At 48.6% G+C, this 19450-nt stretch overlaps 2 protein-coding genes across 3 annotated transcripts; one reads left to right on the forward strand and one right to left on the reverse strand.

Annotated features, from left to right (window-relative positions):
* Positions 1-2100: 2100 nt before the first annotated feature.
* On the forward strand, positions 2101-2642 carry LOC117052331 (keratin, type II cytoskeletal 1-like). The gene has a single exon (XM_033159181.1). The coding sequence runs from the start codon at positions 2126-2128 to the stop codon at positions 2615-2617; it is 492 nt and encodes a 163-aa protein (XP_033015072.1). The 5' UTR covers positions 2101-2125; the 3' UTR covers positions 2618-2642.
* Positions 2643-10188: 7546 nt separating this feature from the next.
* LOC117052329 (pulmonary surfactant-associated protein C-like) lies at positions 10189-17616 on the reverse strand. Of its 2 annotated transcripts, none has more exons than XM_033159180.1 (5): positions 17462-17616; positions 13815-14144; positions 12898-13035; positions 10969-11070; positions 10189-10340 (listed from the first exon to the last, which is right to left on the reverse strand). In XM_033159180.1, the coding sequence occupies exons 1-5, from the start codon at positions 17504-17506 to the stop codon at positions 10233-10235; spliced, it is 723 nt and encodes a 240-aa protein (XP_033015071.1). In that variant the 5' UTR covers positions 17507-17616; the 3' UTR covers positions 10189-10232. The 2 variants fall into 2 exon arrangements, with proteins under 2 accessions (XP_033015071.1, XP_033015070.1); XM_033159179.1 differs by having other exon boundaries at positions 13800-14144.
* Between the last annotated feature and the right edge of the window lie 1834 nt (positions 17617-19450).

The raw sequence follows: 19450 nt of genomic DNA on the forward strand, positions 1-19450 counted from the left end.
AGTCCGATGCCTCAGGCAAACCTGCAAGCAGGACTCGAGCACAAGGGCGACTCTCCACTCCTGTGGCTGCCTTCCAGCAATTGGTATGCTGCCTCCAGCTGTAGAGGCAGAGCACGTCATCCATGAATTTGTCTACCATCCTCATTTGAAGCCATCTAGGTCTAAACCACTGAAGGTCGGCGGTTCGAATCCCTGCAATGGGGTGAGCTCCCGTTGCTCGGTCCCTGCTCCTGCCCACCTAGCAGTTTGAAAGCACGTCAGAGTACCAGTAGATAAATAGGTACCGCTCCGGTGGGAAGGTAAACGGCGTTTCCGTGCGCTGCTCTGGTTTGCCAGAAAGCGGCTTAGTCATGCTGGCCACATGACCCGGAAGCTGTACACGCTGGCTCCCTCGGCCAGTAACGCAAGATGAGCACCGCAACCCCAGAGTCATCCACGAGTGGACCTAACGGTCAGGGGTCCCTTTATCTTTACACTGGAGAGCCAGTGTGGTGTAGTGGTTAAGAGTGGTAGACTCTTAATCTGGGGAACCGGGTTCGCGTCTCCGCTCCTCCACATGCAGCTGCTGGGTGACCTTGGGCTAGTCACACTTCTCTGAAGTCTCTCAGCCCCACTCACCTCACAGAGTGTTTGTTGTGGGGGAGGAAGGGGAAGGGGAATGTTAGCCGCTTTGAGACTCCTTCGGGTAGTGAAAAGCGGGGTATCAAATCCAAACTCCTCCTCCTCTTCTTCTTCTTTAGGCTGGTGACCACCACTGCTTCCTGCAAGTGGGAGTTCCATAGTTTATTGCCCCCAAGTGGCCACTCAGGTGAGTCATTTCAACTTCTTCCCATTGGAGTTCTTGCAAAAGTTTTTTTGGGGGGTGGGGTGGGGTTGGGGGCAACAGCAGAGAACTGCTGAGCCAGGAGCCTCAGGCAAGTTGGCTTGTGGGTGACAGCAGCTGAAGGGTTTGTATGTGTTTGGAACATTGTTTTCTTTCCTGGGACTCAGGCTTTTGTGCAAATGAGTCACGTGAGTGGCAAGCCCTGGAGGGCTAATAATGGCTCAGCAATTTCACCCTCTTTGTTGTGCTGCTGTTCCCAGAAGGTTCTGCCCTGTCATTAGGCCTGGCTGCGGCATCCCAGAATGGCTGCAACTCTCTCAGGAGCAGGCAGGGTTAGAATCCAAGACTCTTCTGTGGGGAGTCATTCAAGCTGTAGGGAAAAGGCCAGGATTGTTGCATTAGCCTGCTGTGCTCTGGGACAGCTACAGAGCCTACAAAAGCCTTCCCTTGGTTTCCTCTAGCTCAGGCATAGTCAAACTCCAACCCAGGCCCGTCTTACCCATAGAGGCTAGTGGCGTGGGGTGCCGGGGCACCAAGTTCTGGAGGGCACCAGACGAGAGTCCAGGGAACGCCGAGTCTGCAGGTGTGCTGCCTGCCATGGCCACCACAGCACAAAGCGGCCAGCTGAGCCGGGAGGTGCCACGTCCAGCCTCCGCCTCTTCCCCACCAGAGGAGCCGCCCTCCAGCCACTGCCTCCAGCCACTGCCCGCCTCCTCCATCCCTTAAAAAAAGGTCGAAAACTCTGGGAAAGGGGGGGTGTTCGCCAGAGGGATCTTTGCACCACGGCGCCGGATATGCTTAAGACGGCCCTGCTCCGGCCCTCCAGATGTTTGGGACTACAATTCCCATCATCCCTAGCTGACAGGACCAGTGGCCAGGGATGATGGGAATTGTAGTCCCAAACATCTGGAGGGCCGGAGTTTGCCTATGCCTGCTCTAGCTAACTTAAGGCTTTCAGCTAAAGCCTCAATCCGGGTCTGCCTTCCCTCCCCTGGTGCTTTGGCCCATATCCCCTATCAGCCCCAGCCAGCACAGCCACCTGCCTGCTCCGGTTGCCAGCTGACCAGTGCAGCCCCAATAGCCAGCTGCAATGCAAAAATGTGGGAAATGGATCCTCAGCCCATGGAGCGCAGCGGCGCAGCGAGGGCTGGACTTCAGGCCCAACATCCTGCAGGGCCTGCAGGGGGACCCAGAGAGCTGCGATTCCCGCCTTGCTACTGGACTGGGTGACCCTTGGAAGTCCCTTCCGACTCTACAATTCTAGGATCCTCCACCTTCTCTTTCTCTTTCAGGTCCAACACCATGAGGAAGAGCTGGGCTGCCTGGTACTGGGCCGTGGTGCTCCTGGTTGCTCTCGTCAGCGAGCCTGCCTTTTGCCGCAGGGGAGGAGGGAGAGGAGGCGGCGGCAGCGGGGGCAGCAAAAGCGGAGGGTCATCGCGCGGCGGGTTCCACTCTCTGCCAAAGAGCAGCAGCAGCAGCAGCAGCAGCAGCAGCAGCAGCGGGCAAAGCTCCAGCGGCAGCCGCGGCGCGAAGATGGCAGGGGCTGCAGCAGTGGGGGCAGCGGTGGGATACGGCCTGAGCTCCCTCGGGAGGTCTCGCTTCTCCCGCGGAGGGCACGGCACTTCCTCAGCCGGCAAGCATATGTCGCAGCCCGGATTCCAGAACCCCAACTGGTCGGATCCCATGATGGAAGGCGGGCTCTACAGCCAAGCGCCCAAGGACCGCCGGGCAGGGACCCTCCTGACCTTCTCCCCGGTGGTGTGGGGGGTCACCTGCCTCCTGCTCCAGGGCTGAGGCAGAGCCCTGTCGCCCCCAGAGAGGAGCATGCCCAAGGAGAGCATTGTGTGCTGTGCTGTGAAGGATGGCATTTGTTGTAGCTTGTAGTGAGAAAGAGGCTGGCACGAGATTCAGCGGCGGCAAAGGTCAGGACCAGCCTGCCCATGAGGTGGGCTGAGGCAGCGGAACCCCAAGAGGCAGTGCCCCACTGCCAGTGGAGAAGTGGAGAAATCTCGCCAAAACCTTACAAGTTCTAACCGGAACCTGGTGATGCTGTCCCTGCTTTGCTGGCACTGCCACATAGCCCATAGCTTTGGCAGGGCAGGGAGACTTCGGCAGCAGAGCAGACCTTTCTCTTTGGCCTCAGGCAGCGTGAAGGGAGGGACCACCCCTGGGGAAGGTAGAAGCTTTAATACGGGTGGAGAATCCCTTGCATCAAAGGGGAGGGTGCCCAAGAGAAGCCTCTCACACTCCCTTTCCTTGCGCCAACCCCACACTCCCATGAGGCCGGGTGAAGCAGGCACCTTGAGGAGAACCCCAAAAGGGGCCACCCAGCTCTGCTGCTGGTCTCCCCGGCTTCTAGGGGAAGAGAGGGACGGGCAGCAAAGCTCTGCAGAACACCTCACTCTAGTGGCCTGGTGGATGACCACTCAGTTGAGTACTGATGGTGGATGGGCCACTTCAAGGCCCTCTCGCCTCCACCTCCTCTCCCTCCCTTCTTTAAACCAGGCTTGGATAAGGCAGCCCTTACAATTAGAGGACTTTCCAAAGCCCATCTCTCTCTGCAGGCGATCAAGAGGCCTGGCCAAGCTTCAAGGGCACAGGCCAAATCGCCCAAGGAGGTTAAGGAGCAGGGACAGTGGTGTCACCCCAGGCCAGAGGTCCCTCCCTGCTCCTTTCAAATGTTCTAAACCAGGCATGGCCAAACTTGGCCCAAGCAGATGTTTTGGGACTACAATTCCCACCATCCCTTACCACTGGCCCTTGTTAGCTAGGGATGATGGGAGTTGTAGTCCCAAAACATCTGGAGGGCCTATGCCTGTTCTAGGTTGTAGTACCAACAAGATCAGGGCAGGGCACAGGGTGGCTGCCCCTGGGTTAGGAAAGGTGTGAAATGAGCGGAGCCCAGGACAAAATGTTGCAGTGTGTTGTGTTCCTGTTCGAGGCTCCAGCCAGCCATGACCTTTTCCAGGATATTCCATTACATATCCTCCCCTGGTTTTCTGCCTGTCCTCCAACCAACAGTGAAAATTCGGCATCCGCTGAGCATGCTTAGTACCTACCCGCCAGGGAGGGGATTACACCTTGCCTGTTCTAAACAGAAAATAACGGCCCATGTTCTTCGTATGCTATCGAGGGTGGTGTTTAATTTCATATAATCACAGAACGGTGGAGCTGGAAGGGACCCGAAGGATCATCCAGCCCAACCCCCTGCAAAGTTTTGAAAAGAGAGTCTATGCTGGACTCAGGCATGAACAGAAGTCCCGCCCTTTTTCTGGGCTTTGGAAAACTGCTGCTTGGCATTAAATGCTGCTCACAAGGAATGTGGGGGGGGGTGATGACCGACTTCAGCCCCCCTTGTCTGCACCAACCAGGTGCTCAGCACCATTGCTGAAGATATTGATGGGTTATTCTTTCAGGTGCTGGGTGGTGCTTTTATTAAGGGTAGGAGCAGCTTATGTTGCAACCCGCTGAGGTGTGCAGATAAGGTTTGACTGGGGGCCTGGTGGGATATTTCTCTTCTGGGTTTCCTGTGGCCGCATAATTTTAATAGAAGAATTATTACATATTTGCAAATATCTGCGCCCCTGTAATTCATTTTATTTTTGCTGTTTTTAAGGAAATAAATGGTTGGATTTAATAATCAAACGGCTCCTTTTGCTCCAAATAAATACGTCCCTTTTTCTGTTTGCTTCCCTTGCCAGCCTCAGCAGGATCAGTCACAGAAACAACCTAATTTTTATTTATAGGTGCTGGTGTATTGGGACAATGCAACCCTAATCTCTGCCCACTTCGCATTGTAATAAAGCAACTTTGTGCAGGACAGCAGATGTAAATGCTCTTTATTGAAAGTAACTCTCAATCCAAACAAAGCAGCAAAGTCACGAACTTTCCATGTAAATAGCAACGTTACAAAAGCGGTGAGGAGAATCTGCGGTGGAGGTTGGTTTTTTTTTTTTTTTTGCAAGCGAGTCGCATGCACAAGGGCGCCCTCTGCAGGTGGAGCAAAGCAAGTCCCCAAGCAAATTTGGACAGAAAAGGAACTTCTGTTTGTAAGGACATAAGAGGGGCTGTGTAGCTCAGGGGCAGAGCAGAAAGCCCCAGGGTTCAATCCCCAGCCTCTCCAGGTAAGGCAGCAGGAATGATTCGCCTTGTGAAACCCTGCAGAGCATTTCCTGGCCAGGGCTAACGGGCAGCCAATTAATGAGGCCGAGCAAGACACCTGGCTTGAGAGCAGTACATGTGAAAAGGATCTAGGAGTCTTGGTAGACCACAAACTGGACATGAGTCAACAGTGTGATGCAGCAGCTAAAAAAGCCAATGCAATTCTGGGCTGCATCAATAGGAGTATAGCGTCTAGATCAAGGGAGGTAATAGTACCACTATATTCTGCTCTGGTCAGACCTCACCTGGAATACTGTGTCCAGTTCTGAGCACCACAGTTCAAGAAGGATACTGACAAGCTGGAACGTGTCCAGAAGAGGGCAACCAAAATGGTCAAAGGCCTGGAAACGATGCCTTATGAGGAAAGGCTTAGGGAGCTGGATATGTTTAGCCTGGAGAAGAGAAGGTTAAGGGGTGATATGATAGCCATGTTCAAATATATCAAAGGATGGCATATAGAGGAGGGAGAAAGGTTGTTTTCTGCTGCTCCAGAGAAGCGGACACGGGGCAATGGATTCAAACTACAAGAAAGAAGATTCCACCTAAACATTAGGAAGAACTTCCTGACAGTGAGAGCTGTTCGGCAGTGGAATTTGCTGCCAAGGAGTGTGGTGGAGTCTCCTTCTTTGGAGGTCTTTAAGCGGAGGCTTGGCAGCCATCTGTCAGGAATGCTTTGATGGTGTTTCCTGCTTGGCAGGGGGTTGGACTGGATGGCCCTTGTGGTCTCTTCCAACTCTATGATTCTATGATTCTAAGCAAAGGTCACTGAAGGCGGTTTAGGTTCATCCTGTCCCACAAGGGCAGCACAGCCCATAGAGGGCTTCCACCCCACATCTTAGGTAGGTCTCTGGTGGGAGAAGCAGGGGTGGGAGGGTGGAGCCTGTGGGCTTAACTGAGGACCCACTGACCCTTTCCTCTCATAAGCTGAGCACTGAGCAAGAGAAGGGTGCCCAGCTCATGTCCCACACAAACTGAATGTACAGTTCAGAATGGGATATTCTGGGAAGTCCTGGTTTTCTATTATTTATTACATTGATATCTCACCTTTTCCATCCCAAGGCCCTCAAGGTGGTGTTACGCGCCTCGCCTCTCCCCTCGCTCATTTAGTCCCCACAACAACCCTGTGGGGTAGGTTAGTCTGAGAGAGGCAGTGACTGGCCCCCCAAAGTGGTTGAGTGGGGATTCGAACCCCGGTCTCCCAGGTGATCCCAGTCGCCGGACACTGAAATCACTGCACCATGCCAGCTTCTTTGGTCGATGGGTCTGTGTGGCAACTTCAAACTGGAAGACCTGAAAGACGTCTTAGGGGTTTGCTCCTGTGTGTGCCGCCCACTGAGCTCTTTAAGGTAAGCTCTGCTGAAAACAGCATCCCGGGTGCCTCCTTTGAAGGGCCAGCATTGGGGTTGCTTCTAGCCACGTCTTTCCTTTTCCTCTGGAGCTGCCTTCCCCAACCTGGTGCCCTCCAAATGTTTCGGACTACAACTCCCACCAGCCCCAGGGACCATGGCCATGTGATGCTGGGGGGGGGGTGTCCCAAGGCACCTCGAGGGCACCAGGATTTGAGTGAGGCTAGTTCAAAGGGAAATGCGCTCGGCCGAACCTCCCCATGATTGAAGACCTGGGACAACCAAGGCATGAGAAGGAGGATGGCACCATCAATTGCCCTCCTCTTCCAGGCGACAGCTAACTCTTTCTCCTGGATCTTGCCTCTTCTCAGATCTGTTGCCTGCAAGGAGGCAAGAACCCATAACAATCCATTATTCACCGCTTCCTGAAATTGCACAGCTGCCACTTTGGGTTAGTGTAAATTGGGCACTTATCATTTATTTAAGTGCTTTCCCATTTTTGCTTGTGTCCAACCAGACGTGATAATAACCCGGGGGGAGATGAGGAGCTTGGGGGGAATCGCCAGCTTCTTTCTGAATTCTTCTCTCTCTCTCTCAATCTCTCTCTCTCTCTCTCTCTCTCTCTCTCTCTCTCTCTCTCTCTCTCCTACCCCACATGCAGAGACATCCCTCCCCTATGCTCTCCTGGATGCTCATTATGCCAGGAGAGCAAGTTGAGCTTTCTGCTGTGCAGATAAGAGGAAGAGGAGGGAGGGGAGCCCTGGGCCCTGAAAGAGAGAGAGAGCAGGCACCTGGGCATGTTGGCATAGCCACTGAAATTTATAACTGCACCAGTGAGCCTGCAATCTAGGGGACTCAGCCCCCTCCCCTGCTCAGGACTGCCTTTGTGGTCCCAGCTTGAGGTGTTAATAATAGGCATGAACTCAGGACAGATGAATCTGTCAGTATTGGTTTCCCATATTTAATCTGAAGTTCAGTTCTCCCCATTTAAGTTTGCAGTCTTAAAAAAAAAAAAATTAAAAGGGGCCTCATGAAATCTCATCACCGTTTTAATGGGCATTTCCCCATATCCTCACAATTTAAATGCAATTTTGTTCAACACACGCATCATTGCAAGCAATTTCTCCTAATATAATGCATTCTTGTATGTTATTTGCACCAACATGCGCATTTTTAATGCGCTTTTTCTCCTAAGCCACAGATACATTTTTTGTGCGCACATCTTGGCTGGATAATTTCCTTGCCAACTTCAGAGAAGTGCAGATTTCAAAGGTTGCTTTTGTTTCTGTGTGAACTGAGCCGGTTTCCTATTCAAATGCAGAGTGAACCAGATTTCTTCCCCCCACCTCCAGCAGAAACCCAGGAAGCCACTTTCCTGCCTTTGTGCCCCTCAATAATGTCCAAAACCGCCATAGGTCAAATCTCTTACAGAATTAGCTGTGTGATCCCTCCTGAAGCAAAAACCCAGAAAGCCACCTGAGGATGAGCTCTGTGCAAGGGGAGCCCAGGGGAAGCAGCATTCTTGCAATTCTCTCGGGAGAGTTGAAGCGCTTTCAGCATACACCTGCAAGGGATAAGAAAGTAAAACAGTCCTGCTGAGTCATGCCAATGGCCCATCTAGCATAGCCTCCTGTTCTCACAGCTGCCAACCAGATGCCCGTTATGGGAAGCCCGCAAGCAGGATTCGAACACAAGAGCCCTCTGTCCTCTTATGGTTTCCAGCAACAGGCAAGTCCCAACTGATACATGTACTTGTGCTTAGCTGGGCTCATAGACTTGTGAGCATATGGAGGCGGTGGGGTGTATGTTTTCTGTGCTGTGCCAAAATCTGTCCTCCAATTTCTAGGAAGTTTTCAGCCCCTGTGAAAGAGGCTTCCATTTTCTACGTATGTTTCAGAGTACAATCAGAGTACAAAGGTCAGTGTTGGTGCTGACCTTTAAAGCCCTAAATGGCCTATAGGGTAGTATACAATTTTATAATAATAATAATAATAATAATAATAATAATAATAATAATAATACTCAGCCCAGTATACTGGAAGGAGCGTCTCCATCCGCATCATCCAGCCCAGAAACAGAGGTCCAGCTCAGAGGGCCTTCTGGAGGTTTCCTCACTGTGAGAAGTGAAGTTACAGGGAACCAGGCAGAGGGCCTTCTCGGTAGTGGCACCTGCCCTGTGGAACGCCCTCCCGCCAGATGTCAAGGAGAGAAGTAATTATACTACCTTTAGAAGACATCTGAAGGCAAGCCTGTACAGTGGTACCTTGGTTCTCGAACTTAATCCGTTCCAGGAGTCCGATCAACTCCTGAAAACGTTCAAAAACCAAGGCTCAGCTTCCAATTGGCTGCAGGAACTTCCTGCACTCAAGCAAAAGCTGTGTCGGATGTTCGGCTTCCGAAAAAACGTTCACAAATCAAAACACTAACTTCCGGGCTTGCAGTGTTCGGGAGTCAAGCCATTCGAGTACCAAGGTAACAGTTGTATAGGGATGTTTTTATGTTAAATGTCTTACCATGTTTTTGTATATGCTGAAAGCAGCACAGAGTGGCTGGAGCAACCCAACTCTACAATTCTATGATTCTTAGGTTGCCACAGTTGGAGTAAATAATAATTTATTACTGTATATTACATATAAAACTACTTTTTAATCCAGGAAAATCTTCTCAAAAGTCGGGGATTGTTTTATATGCCGGGTGGAGAATCTGGAGTATATCTCAAACTCTATATTTTAACTGGAAAAGTTGGGGGTCGTCTTATACGCCGGAAAATACGGTATTTATACCCAGCCCATCTGGCTGGGTTTCCCCAGCCACTCTGGGCGGCTTCCAACAGAATATTAAAATACAATAGTCTATTAAACATTAAAAGCTTCCCTAAACAGGGCTGCCTTCAGGTGTCTTCTAAAAGTCTGGTAGTTGTTTTTTCCTTTGACATCTGGTGGGAGGGCATTCCACAGGGCAGGTGCCACTACCGAGAAGGCCCTCTGCCTGGTTCCCTGTAACTTGGCTTCTCGCAGGGAGGGAACCTCCAGAAGGCCCCTGGCGCTGGACCTCAGTGTCCGGGTGGGACAATGGGGGTGGAGACGCTCCTTCAGGTATACTGGGCCGAGTATTATTATTATTATTATTATTATTATTATTATTATTAATTTGCATACTATCCTATAACCGCAGGTCTCAGGGAGTATGAGAGTTTCCCCCCCGGCTTCAGCCTCCCCTGGTGCCTACATTAACTGATCCAAAACAGAGGCCCACAAGAGGGCAGCCAAGGAGGTGGATAAAGCACAGGCCATGGGTGGGATCATTTGTAGGACGACCGAAGGGACACTCTCAGTTTCTGAGCTGACACAGAAACGAGGGAAGCTTGACCCCAAACCCTGCACCCCTCACTCGAGATTTTCACTGACTTTCTCTCTCCCCTTGGATCAGTTTCCTTTCTTGTTAACAGAGAAATGGTTAAAAATGGGAAATTTGCAGCGCAGCACTAGTGTGTCTAGGTGGAAGCTGTTAGGGCATGAAGTTAAAAGGTAAGATGACTCTGGGGTTGCGGTGCTCATCTCGCTCATCCGCAGACAGCTTCCAGGTCATGTGGCCAGCATGACTAAGCCGCTTTTAGTGAACCAGAGCAGCGCATGGAAATGCCGTTTACCTTCCCACTGGAGTGGTACCTATTTATCTACTTGCACTTTGACGTGCTTTCGAACTGCTAGGTGGGCAGGAGCAGGGACCGAGCAACAGGAGATCACCCTGTCGCAGGGATTCGAACCGCCGACCTTCTGATCAGCCAGCCCTAGGCTCAGTGGTTTAGACCACAGCACCACCCGCGTCCCTAGAAGTTATAACTCCTCAGTTTCTGAACATCTCAAATCTTGAATCCACACCTTTCTTCATCACTCACCTCACTAAGTCTGAAAGACTGGAACTTGACTGCAGAGGATGTTAAATGTTGTGCCCAAGATGGAGCGATCAACCAGAGTTGTCAGGAATGCCTCCTTCTCCCTCAGAGCAGTCTAGAAGACAGGAGAGGTTATTTTGTATTTCATGAATAAATGTACCCTTTTTGGTGCTTGCTAAAAAAAATCCTGTTTAGACAAGCCCACCCAGATGCTTAGAAAGTTGAGGTAAGCCCCACCTAGAGCGTACTGCAGTAGTCCAGTCTTGAAGTCACCAGTACACGAACTATTGCAACCGCTTTGCCGTCCTTCGTAAGAAGAGTCCCATGGAAGAAGAGGTGACTCCACCACTGCCTGCTCATCATCTGCCCATTTGCCACCCGCAACCCACAAAGGCTTTCAGATGAGCAGGTCCCAGAGCTCCTAACCCAGCAGTGGCTACTGCTCCTTGGAACTAATGGGGCGGAAGGCAGGGAGGCCAGCAGCAGGTGGCGCTAGAGCCAACGACTGGTAAAGCGGAGTCCTCCCACTTCTGTCCACATCCCCCTCCTCTTCCCTGCTGAGTTCTATGAGACAAAGGAAATGGACAGGCAGGTCTACCCCCTTGCCCGGTTGTATATTAGGCAGGGGGGAGGCAAGTGAGGGCCGGCTGAGTTTTGTGGGGCAGGGACCCCGTTGCCCTCGTGGAGCAGCCGCTGCTCTTCTTCAAACCACTTCCGCCTTCAGCAGGGTATCCTGCCCTCACCTGGAATTCCTTGAGGATCGTGTCCAGTCCTTGGATATTCCCTTTGTCCATCCTGGTGACATAGCAGGCTTGTCCGGGCCAGGGTTTGTAGCCAATCAGCAACTGGGAGCAAACAGAGCAGGTGCTTTTGGTTATCTTGCATTACCCAGCGTAATACCTTGGATATTCTGCAGTGTGTACACAGTCAGATGCCAAGGCAGGGGGGAAGTGGACGAGAAATGAGAACAAGATAGGTTGTAGAGTAGAAGTTAGATGTATGTTTTATAAGATGATAAGATAAGATAAGATAAGATAAGATAAGATAAGATAAGATAAGATAAGATAAGATAAGATAAGAGATAGATTTAAGTAATTAGGTAAGGGTATTATGAATTAAGAGATAAGTATCAAGGATTTTGTAATTGATAGAAAAAAGATTATAAGGAGTTAAAATTAGGAGGTTACGAGAAAGGTATTTACAAGGGACACAGAAGGAGGAGATAGGAGGAAGTCCCACCAAGATGTGAGAAAAATTTGTTAGAAATAATAAGTTGTAGTTTATTTGTTTTTAATTGTTATTTGTTATAGTTGGTTTTTATTGTTTGTTGTTGTTGTTTATGTATGTTTTTTGTAAAATTTTAATAAATATTTTTTTTTTTTTTTAAGGAAGTGGACGAGAAAAGTTTTTCTCCCTGTCTCATGGCACTAGAATTTGCGGGCGTCCAATGAAACTGGATGATGGGAGTTTCAGGACAGATAAAAGAAAGTCCTCCTTAGCACAAAGTTAAACTGTGGGAACTCCCTTCCACAGGAGGCAGGGATGGCCACCAACTTGGATGGCTATAAAAGAGGGTGAGACAAATTCATGGAGGAGGAGAGGGCTATCGATGGCTCCTAGCCAGGATGGCTATGCTCAACCTTCCACAGTCCGAGGCAGCAATGCTTCTGAATACCGGAGGGGAAAGCGCTCTTGTGATTGAATCCTGCTTGTGGGTTTCCTTTTGGGGCATCCGGTTGGTCACTGTGACACACTGTGGCCCACACTCACCCAGCCCTATTGAAGAGGCTCCTCGTGAGGCCGGAGGAACATCGCTCGGCTATTGTTTTATTGTTTTATTGACTGATTGATTTAATAGGCTGTAAACAGCTTTGAGATTTTTATTAAAAATATAAAGCGGTATTGGGGGGCGGAGTGGATGCTGGACTAGATGGGCCATTGGCCTGATCCAGCAGCCTCTTCTTAGGTCAGGCCCTCCAGATGTTTTGGTCTACAACTCCCATGATCCCTAGCTAACAGGACCAGCGGTCAGGGATGATGGGAATTGTAGTCCCAAACATCTGGAGGGCCGAAGGTTGGGGGTGCCTGTGTTAGGTTATTATACCAGTTTTCAGGTTTGGTTACAGATGGCATGGAAATGGGTGTGCTCTTTTTTTGGTAAAAACTGAGGTGTTGGTTATACTCACACCTTGATAAAAAATACTGAGGATGCTAGGCCAAAATCACTACCATGGACAGCAAAAGGGGTGTGTGTGTCAGTACTCTGTACCAATGAGTCCTGCCACCAAAAAGAAAGAAAGAAAGAAAGAAAGAAAGAAAGAAAGAAAGAAAGAAAGAAAGAAGGCAATGTCTGAAAGGAAGGTGGCTTCATTTTCTAGGTCAGCTCAGACCGTAGAAATCCCTCTATGCTAAAGCTAAAAGTTGTCAGGTAAAACTCTCCTTAAAATTCTCTTACATGAATTAGGGAATCCGGCTCCCACCCAGCCTGGGTTGGCCCTATCATTGGGCAAAGTGAGGTGGTGGCCTCAGGCGGCAAATGCTGTGGGATGGAGAATGGTGGCTCGGCTTTTGAGCATTCAGAAGCAAAGTATAAACAGTCTGCTGCAGTGGAAGTCAGCTATGCACTGGTGCAGTGTAGATGTGGCACAACTCACTTGCCAGTTGCCCCTCACCTTGCCGAAGTCATAAATGACTGTGGCTGGGTCGTTAGTCTGGTCCTTGACATAGAAAGTGGCCGCTTCTTCCATATTGACAGAGAGGTTCAGCTGCGAGTCTCCTCCTTCCAGGCCCTCGATGGTCATCTGCAAAACCTGCAAGTGAGGGAGTGTGTTAACAGGAGGTGCCTTGTTCCCCCTTCTTTCCGGCATCCTGCAGCAACAACCACTCCCAGGAATAGCATCCCCTGCCTTGCAGCGGGCCCCAATCCTTAGCAAACTCATTGACCAAGGGCCTAGACTTCCGTAGCTAAAAGATGACGATCTGTGCCAAAAAGCTGGAAGTATCGTCAAACTTGGAGAACCCCACAGTTTGCGGGAGGTATAATCCCCTCCCTGGCGGGTAGGTACTAAGCATGCTCAGCGGACACCGAATTTTCACTGCTGGTTGGAGGGCAGGCAGAAAACCAGGGGGAGATATGTAATGGAATATCCTGGAAAAGGTGGTGGCTGGCTGGAGCCTCGAACAGGAACACATCACACTGCAACATTTTGTCCTGGGCTCCGCTCATTTCACACCTTTCCTAACCCAGGGGCGGCTACCCTGTGCCCTGCCCTGATCTTGTTGGTACTACAACCTAGAACAGGCATAGGCCCTCCAGGTGTTTTGGGACTACAACTCCCATCATCCCTAGCTAACAGGACCAGTGGTCAGGGATGATGGGAGTTGTAGTCCCAAAACATCTGGAGGGCCGAGTTTGCCTGTGCCCTGGCCTAGAATCACACAATTGTAGAGTTGGAATGGAAGGGTCACCTAGTTCAACCCCCTGCAAAACCTTCACCATCCCTGAACGTTGGCCGTGCTGGTTGGTGTCGCAACACCTGCCCTAAATGCCCCATGGCATCCCCGCTCTGCTCACCGCCTCCGTGTGCGCCTGGGTGACATACAGGCCCATCAGGAGAGCCCCCACGATGATCACCACGATGAGGACGACGATCACCACGATGATCAGGAGCCTCTTGATGTGCACGGGGCAGCTGGGCATCTTGGGCAGGTGGAGGAGGAGCCTGGGCAGGCAGCAGCACCAGCGGCAGCAGCAGGCGCAGCTGGGGGGGCAGCAGCTGGGGCAGCAGTTGGGGCAGCAGCCGCAGCAGGTGGGGCAGGAGCGGCAGCAGTCGGGCAAGGAGCAGCAGTCGCAGCCACAGCAGTCGCAGCAGCCACAGCAGGGGCAGCCCACAAACTCCGGATCCAGGGCATGGTAGTCCTTGCAGGGGGAGAGGTGGGGGTGGGGGAGAGAAGGGGGTGTGGCACATGCATAGAGTTGTTTTCAGGTGCTTCACAAATCCCAAATAAATGCCAACTTGGGTTGGAGTGTGTGTCAGTCTAGATCAGGGGTCAGCAAATGTTTTCAGCAGGGGGCCGGTCCACTGTCCCTCAGACCTTGTTGAGGGCCGGACTATATTTTTTTTGGGGGGGGGGGAAATATGAACGAATTCCTATGCCCCACAAATAACCCAGAAATGCATTTGAAATAAAAGCATACATTCTACTCATGTAAAAACACCAGGCAGGCCACACAAATAACCCAGAGATGCACTTTAAATAAAAGGGCACATTCTACTCATGTAAAAAACACCAGGCAGGCCCCACAAATAACCCAGAGATGCACTTTAAATAAAAGGGCACATTCTACTCATGTAAAAAACACCAGGCAGGCCACACAAATTACCCAGAGATGCACTTTAAATAAAAGGACACATTCTACTCATGTAAAAACACCAGGCAGGCCACACAAATAACCCAGAGATGCACTTTAAATAAAAGGACACATTCTACTCATGTAAAAACACGCTGATTCCCGGACCGTCCGCAGGCTGGATTTAGAAGGCGATTGGACCGGTTCCGGCCCCTGGGCCTTAGTTTGCCTACGTGTGGTGTAGATGATGCCCTGAATCCCATTCGTTTTGTGGAATTCTGTACCCAGTGAGGGTTAGGATCTAATAGAGAAGGTTGCTCAATGAAACTGGTTTATTGTAAAAGAATATGACCATAGGTGGCAACTTGAGGATCTTCATCAGCATCTCAAAAGAATGAGCCAGGTTGCAAGAGCTACAGCTAAAGGATGGGGCCTGGGAGCAGGCTGGGAACTGGTGGCACAGAGCCCTGCTTGTTCCGTACTGGATCCAAGGCTGCGACTAAAGGAGATGCAAGATCTGATTGGGTGTGGATGTCTTCTGCTCAGCTTGGATACCATCTCCAATGAGGTATTTAGTCCTCAGTCTTGATTATATAGGGGGCGCGGGTGGCGCTGTGGGTTAAACCACAGAGCATAGGGCTTGCTGATCAGAAGGTCGTCGGTTCTTGGTGGAAGAAGATTGGAAGAAATTCAAAATGTATTTAAAAGATCATTGTAAGATTAAAGATTAGATGTAAGCTGAAAGATATGTTAGGCTGTTGATTCAGAAGATAGATTTAAGGTTTATAACTGTTTGAATAAATGATAAGGATATTAGATAAGAAGAGATGTTAAGGTTACAGTATATTCTGGCGTATAAGACTACTTTTTAATCCAGGAAAATCTTCTCAAAAGTCGGGGGTCGTCTTATACGCCGGGTGGAAAATCTGTGGTCGAGTATATCTCAAACTCTATATTTTAACTGGAAAAGTTGGGGGTCGTCTTATACGCCCAGTCGTCTTATACGCCGCAATATACGGTAATTAATAAAAAGATGATTTTAATAATGTAAAGAAATTACTAAAGATGATATTCAAGGAACACAGGAAGAGAGGACGTGAGGAAGTCAACCCACAATGATAAGAAAATAAGATAGTTGTATTAAGATTTAAGTGTTTATTTTGTATTATTGTTTTTATTGTTTGTTTGTTTGTTTGTTTCTGTTTTTGTTATGTGTATGCTATATTTTGTTAAAACTAATAAAAATTTAATTTGAAAAAATAAACATCAGTAAAAATACTAAAAAAAAAAGTCCAAGAATAGCAAATTAAGCTAATAGAATATATGAATTTAGCAAGGATGACAGCGGCAATAAGAGATATACAAAAACAGAAAACAAAAGCAAAATGGAAATATGTGGAAGAATATTTAAGAAAAGAAGGTTTGAAAATGTAACTAATGATTTGCTTAGATTAAGTTACGCACATGGGGGATTTAAACTATATAAAATTTTGTTTTTTGTTGTTGTTTTCTGTTTGTTTGTAACAATGAGAGTAATTAAATTATTAGTTAGAGTAATGAAATGAGTATTATACTAAGAAAACCGTAGTAGAAGCAATATGAAGTCATATTTTAAATTTGATGTATAATTTGAAAGAGACTATTGTAAATTTATGTCTGTTATTATTTGTGTGGTGTAAGATTTAATGTTGTTTTTTTTATGTTTGAATTTTTTTTCTTAAAAAACACAAGTTTAATAAGGGCTTATTTTTATTATAAAAGAAGAAGAAGATGAAGATGAAGATGAAGAAGAAGAAGAAGAAGAAGAGGAGGAGGAGGAGGAGTTTGGATTTGATATCCCGCTTTTCACTACCCGAAGGAGTCTCAAAGCGGCTAACATTCTCCTTTCCCTTCCTCCCCCACAACAAACACTCTGTGAGGTGAGTGGGGCTGAGAGAATTCAGAGAAGTGTGACTAGCCCAAGGTCACCCAGCAGCTGCATGTGGAGGAGGGGAGACGCGTACCCGGTTCCCCAGATAACGAGTCTACTGCTCTTAACCACTACACCAAACTGGCTCTAGAAGAAGAAGAAGAAGAAGAAGAAGAAGAAGAAGAAGAAGAAGAAGAAGAAGAAGAAGAAGAAGAAGAAGAAGAAGAAGAAGAAGGTCATCGGTTCGAATCCCCGCGACGGGATGAGCTCCCGTTGCTCGGTCCCTGCTCCTGCCAACCTATCAGTTTGAAAGCATGTCAAAGTGCAAGTAGATAAATAGGTACTGCTCCGGCGGGAAGGTAAACGGCGTTTCCGTGCGCTGCTCTGGTTCACCAGAAGCGGCTTTGTCATGCTGGCCACATGACCCCGAAGCTGTACGCCGGCTCCCTTGGCCAGTAAAGCGAGATGAGCGCCGCAACCCCAGAGTCGGACACAACTGGACGTAATGGTCAGGGGTCCCTTTACCTTTACCTTTACCTTGATTCGATACCTTTTTGTACGTATGAACTGCCTAGATAATTAGGATTGGTGGAATGTTCTTATTGTTTCTATCGTCGTCGTTGTGGTCTTGTTACATTTGCAGCTTAAGGAATAAAGTAGTTGTTTTGAAGAATGCAGATAAGAATAAGCATGAACCCATGCATATGCAACAGCCTAAGGTAAAGGTAAAGGGACCCCTGGCCATTAGGTCCAGCAATTTATCTACTTGCACTTTGATGTGCTTTCAAACTGCTAGGTGGGCAGGAGCTGGGACTGAGCAACGGGAGCTCACCCTGTGGCGTCCAGCCTATGGAGTGCTAAAAATCAGAATATTTATTTTCAGAATGTACGTAAGTAAATAGGAAGGAAGGAAGGAAGGAAGGAAGGAAGGAAGGAAGGAAGAAGGACTCCCCTCTCAATGCAGGGAGGGACTCACCACTGCTGGTGCTCGGAGCAGAGCTTCTTGTGTGACAATTTCCATTGTCTCCTTGATCTCAATAGCCTGGCTGTGTCTGCAATCGCTGCTTCCAGCCTGCTCTCTGAAGGGAGCATGTCAGATATATATAGAGAGAGATGTGTGGCAGCCTAGAGGGGCAGTGACCCAGGTGGGCTGTGAGTCCTCCAGGCTGCTGGCCTGGCTGAGAGCCAGTCCTTCCCTCGGCTTTTTGGGTGTGAGAACCTAGTTCTCCACCAGCAGCCCTTCATACTTCAAAGCCAAGTTCCATGGAAGTGGCCAGGGAGGTCCTTGCCATTGAGCCTCCTCAGAGGACCCTTGTCCCCAGGAAAAGGGCCCTTGTGGTTTAGAGAACTGCAAACATTGGTCTCCTGAGGTCTAAAGTGAAGTCCTTATGAGGGAGCCATCCTGTCCTCATGACGAACATATCTACTCATGGTTAAGGTGCCCTCTTTTCACCTCCTTGACTAGCTCTTTCTCGAAGGGATTGAAATGCTCAAAGCCATCATTTCGAAATCATTTGGGAAACCGTGGTGGTGTGGCCGTTAGAGTGCTGGACTTGGAACTGAGAGAGATACCAGGGTTCAAATCTCCCCTTGGCCATGAAACTCACTGGGTGACCTTGAAGGCCTGTCACTGCCTCACAGGGTTGCTGTGGGGAATAAATGACGGGGAGAGCTATGGACGTCACCTTGAGCTCTTGGAGAAAAAGATGGGATAGAAATAAATAAATGCAATATAAGTAAATGAATAAGCCAGCCTCCTCCCATGAACCTTTGGGCTAGGGAGCCTCCAGTCTCAGGAGTAGGCCACATGGATTACACCACTTGCTCTTGGTTGGACTCCCAACTCCCATCATCCTCAGTGAGCACAGTCAATGAGGAGGGGAAATGGGAGTTGGAAATCCAGCAAGTTGAAGTCTCCACATTGAAGTGTCCAGCATGATTCTTTTGACATTTCTTCATTATTCCCAGGGAGGGTTCTGTATTGTTTAGCAGAGATCAGGTTCTCTAATTTGTTCCAGGGAGCAACCCTGAAGTTGTTGTTGTTGATGATGTTATCTTTAATTTATTACACACCCTTCACCCTAAGGTCCCAGGGCAGGTTACAACAATTTAAAAGTCAACCTTAAAATGATTTTTAAAAAATAATAATAATAACAATTTGAAAAAATTGGACAAATTCACAGAGGCAGTGGCTACCAACAGCTACTAGGCTATGCTCTGCCTCAGTAAATGCTTTTGAATACCAGTTGCTGGAGGCCACAGTGCTCTGGTGATCAAATCTTTTGGGTTTCCCATTAGGACATCTGCTTGGCCATTGTCAGAACAGGTTGCTGGACTAGATGGGCCATTGGCCTGATCCAGCAACCTCTTCTGGTGTTCTTGACTTCACTGCTTTTTCTGCTCTCACTGCCGGCCTTTGACCTTGTGCCCCTCAACCAGCCCCTCCAAGCAACCCCAAAGGTGCAGATTCCAGGGGCTTGAGGACAGCCCTTCTGATGATGGACAGGAGAGGGGTGGGGTAAAGTTTGAATTCATGGGGATATTATAAAGGCTGACCACGGTACTCCGACACCAGAGGGAAAACGGACTATGAGAATGGAAGAAATACTTAGGTACTTGTTAAAATGTGTTGTTTTTTTATATATTTGAAATTGGAATCAGAAGAAATATAGGCCACAGCATAACAAAGTTAAGTGAAGAGAGGATAAAATAAGTGGAGATGTGTAATTTGATGTTTTATTTGATAAAAATAAGATTTTAGATTCAAGATATGTTGATAAGAATAGGATTTAAGATTTAAGATATGTTGATTATAACTGTAAGATTAAGATTAGATGTAAGAAAGTAGATTTTACAATGTTACAAAGTTACTAAAGAAGATTAGAAATGAACGCAAAAGAGAGGATGTGAGGAAGTCCCAAGCTTAGAATTATAAAGAAGACAAGGATGAGTAATTAATTGTTTT

The sequence above is a fragment of the Lacerta agilis genome, chromosome 8, assembly GCF_009819535.1.
Source record: "Lacerta agilis isolate rLacAgi1 chromosome 8, rLacAgi1.pri, whole genome shotgun sequence".
NCBI lineage: Eukaryota > Metazoa > Chordata > Lepidosauria > Squamata > Lacertidae > Lacerta > Lacerta agilis.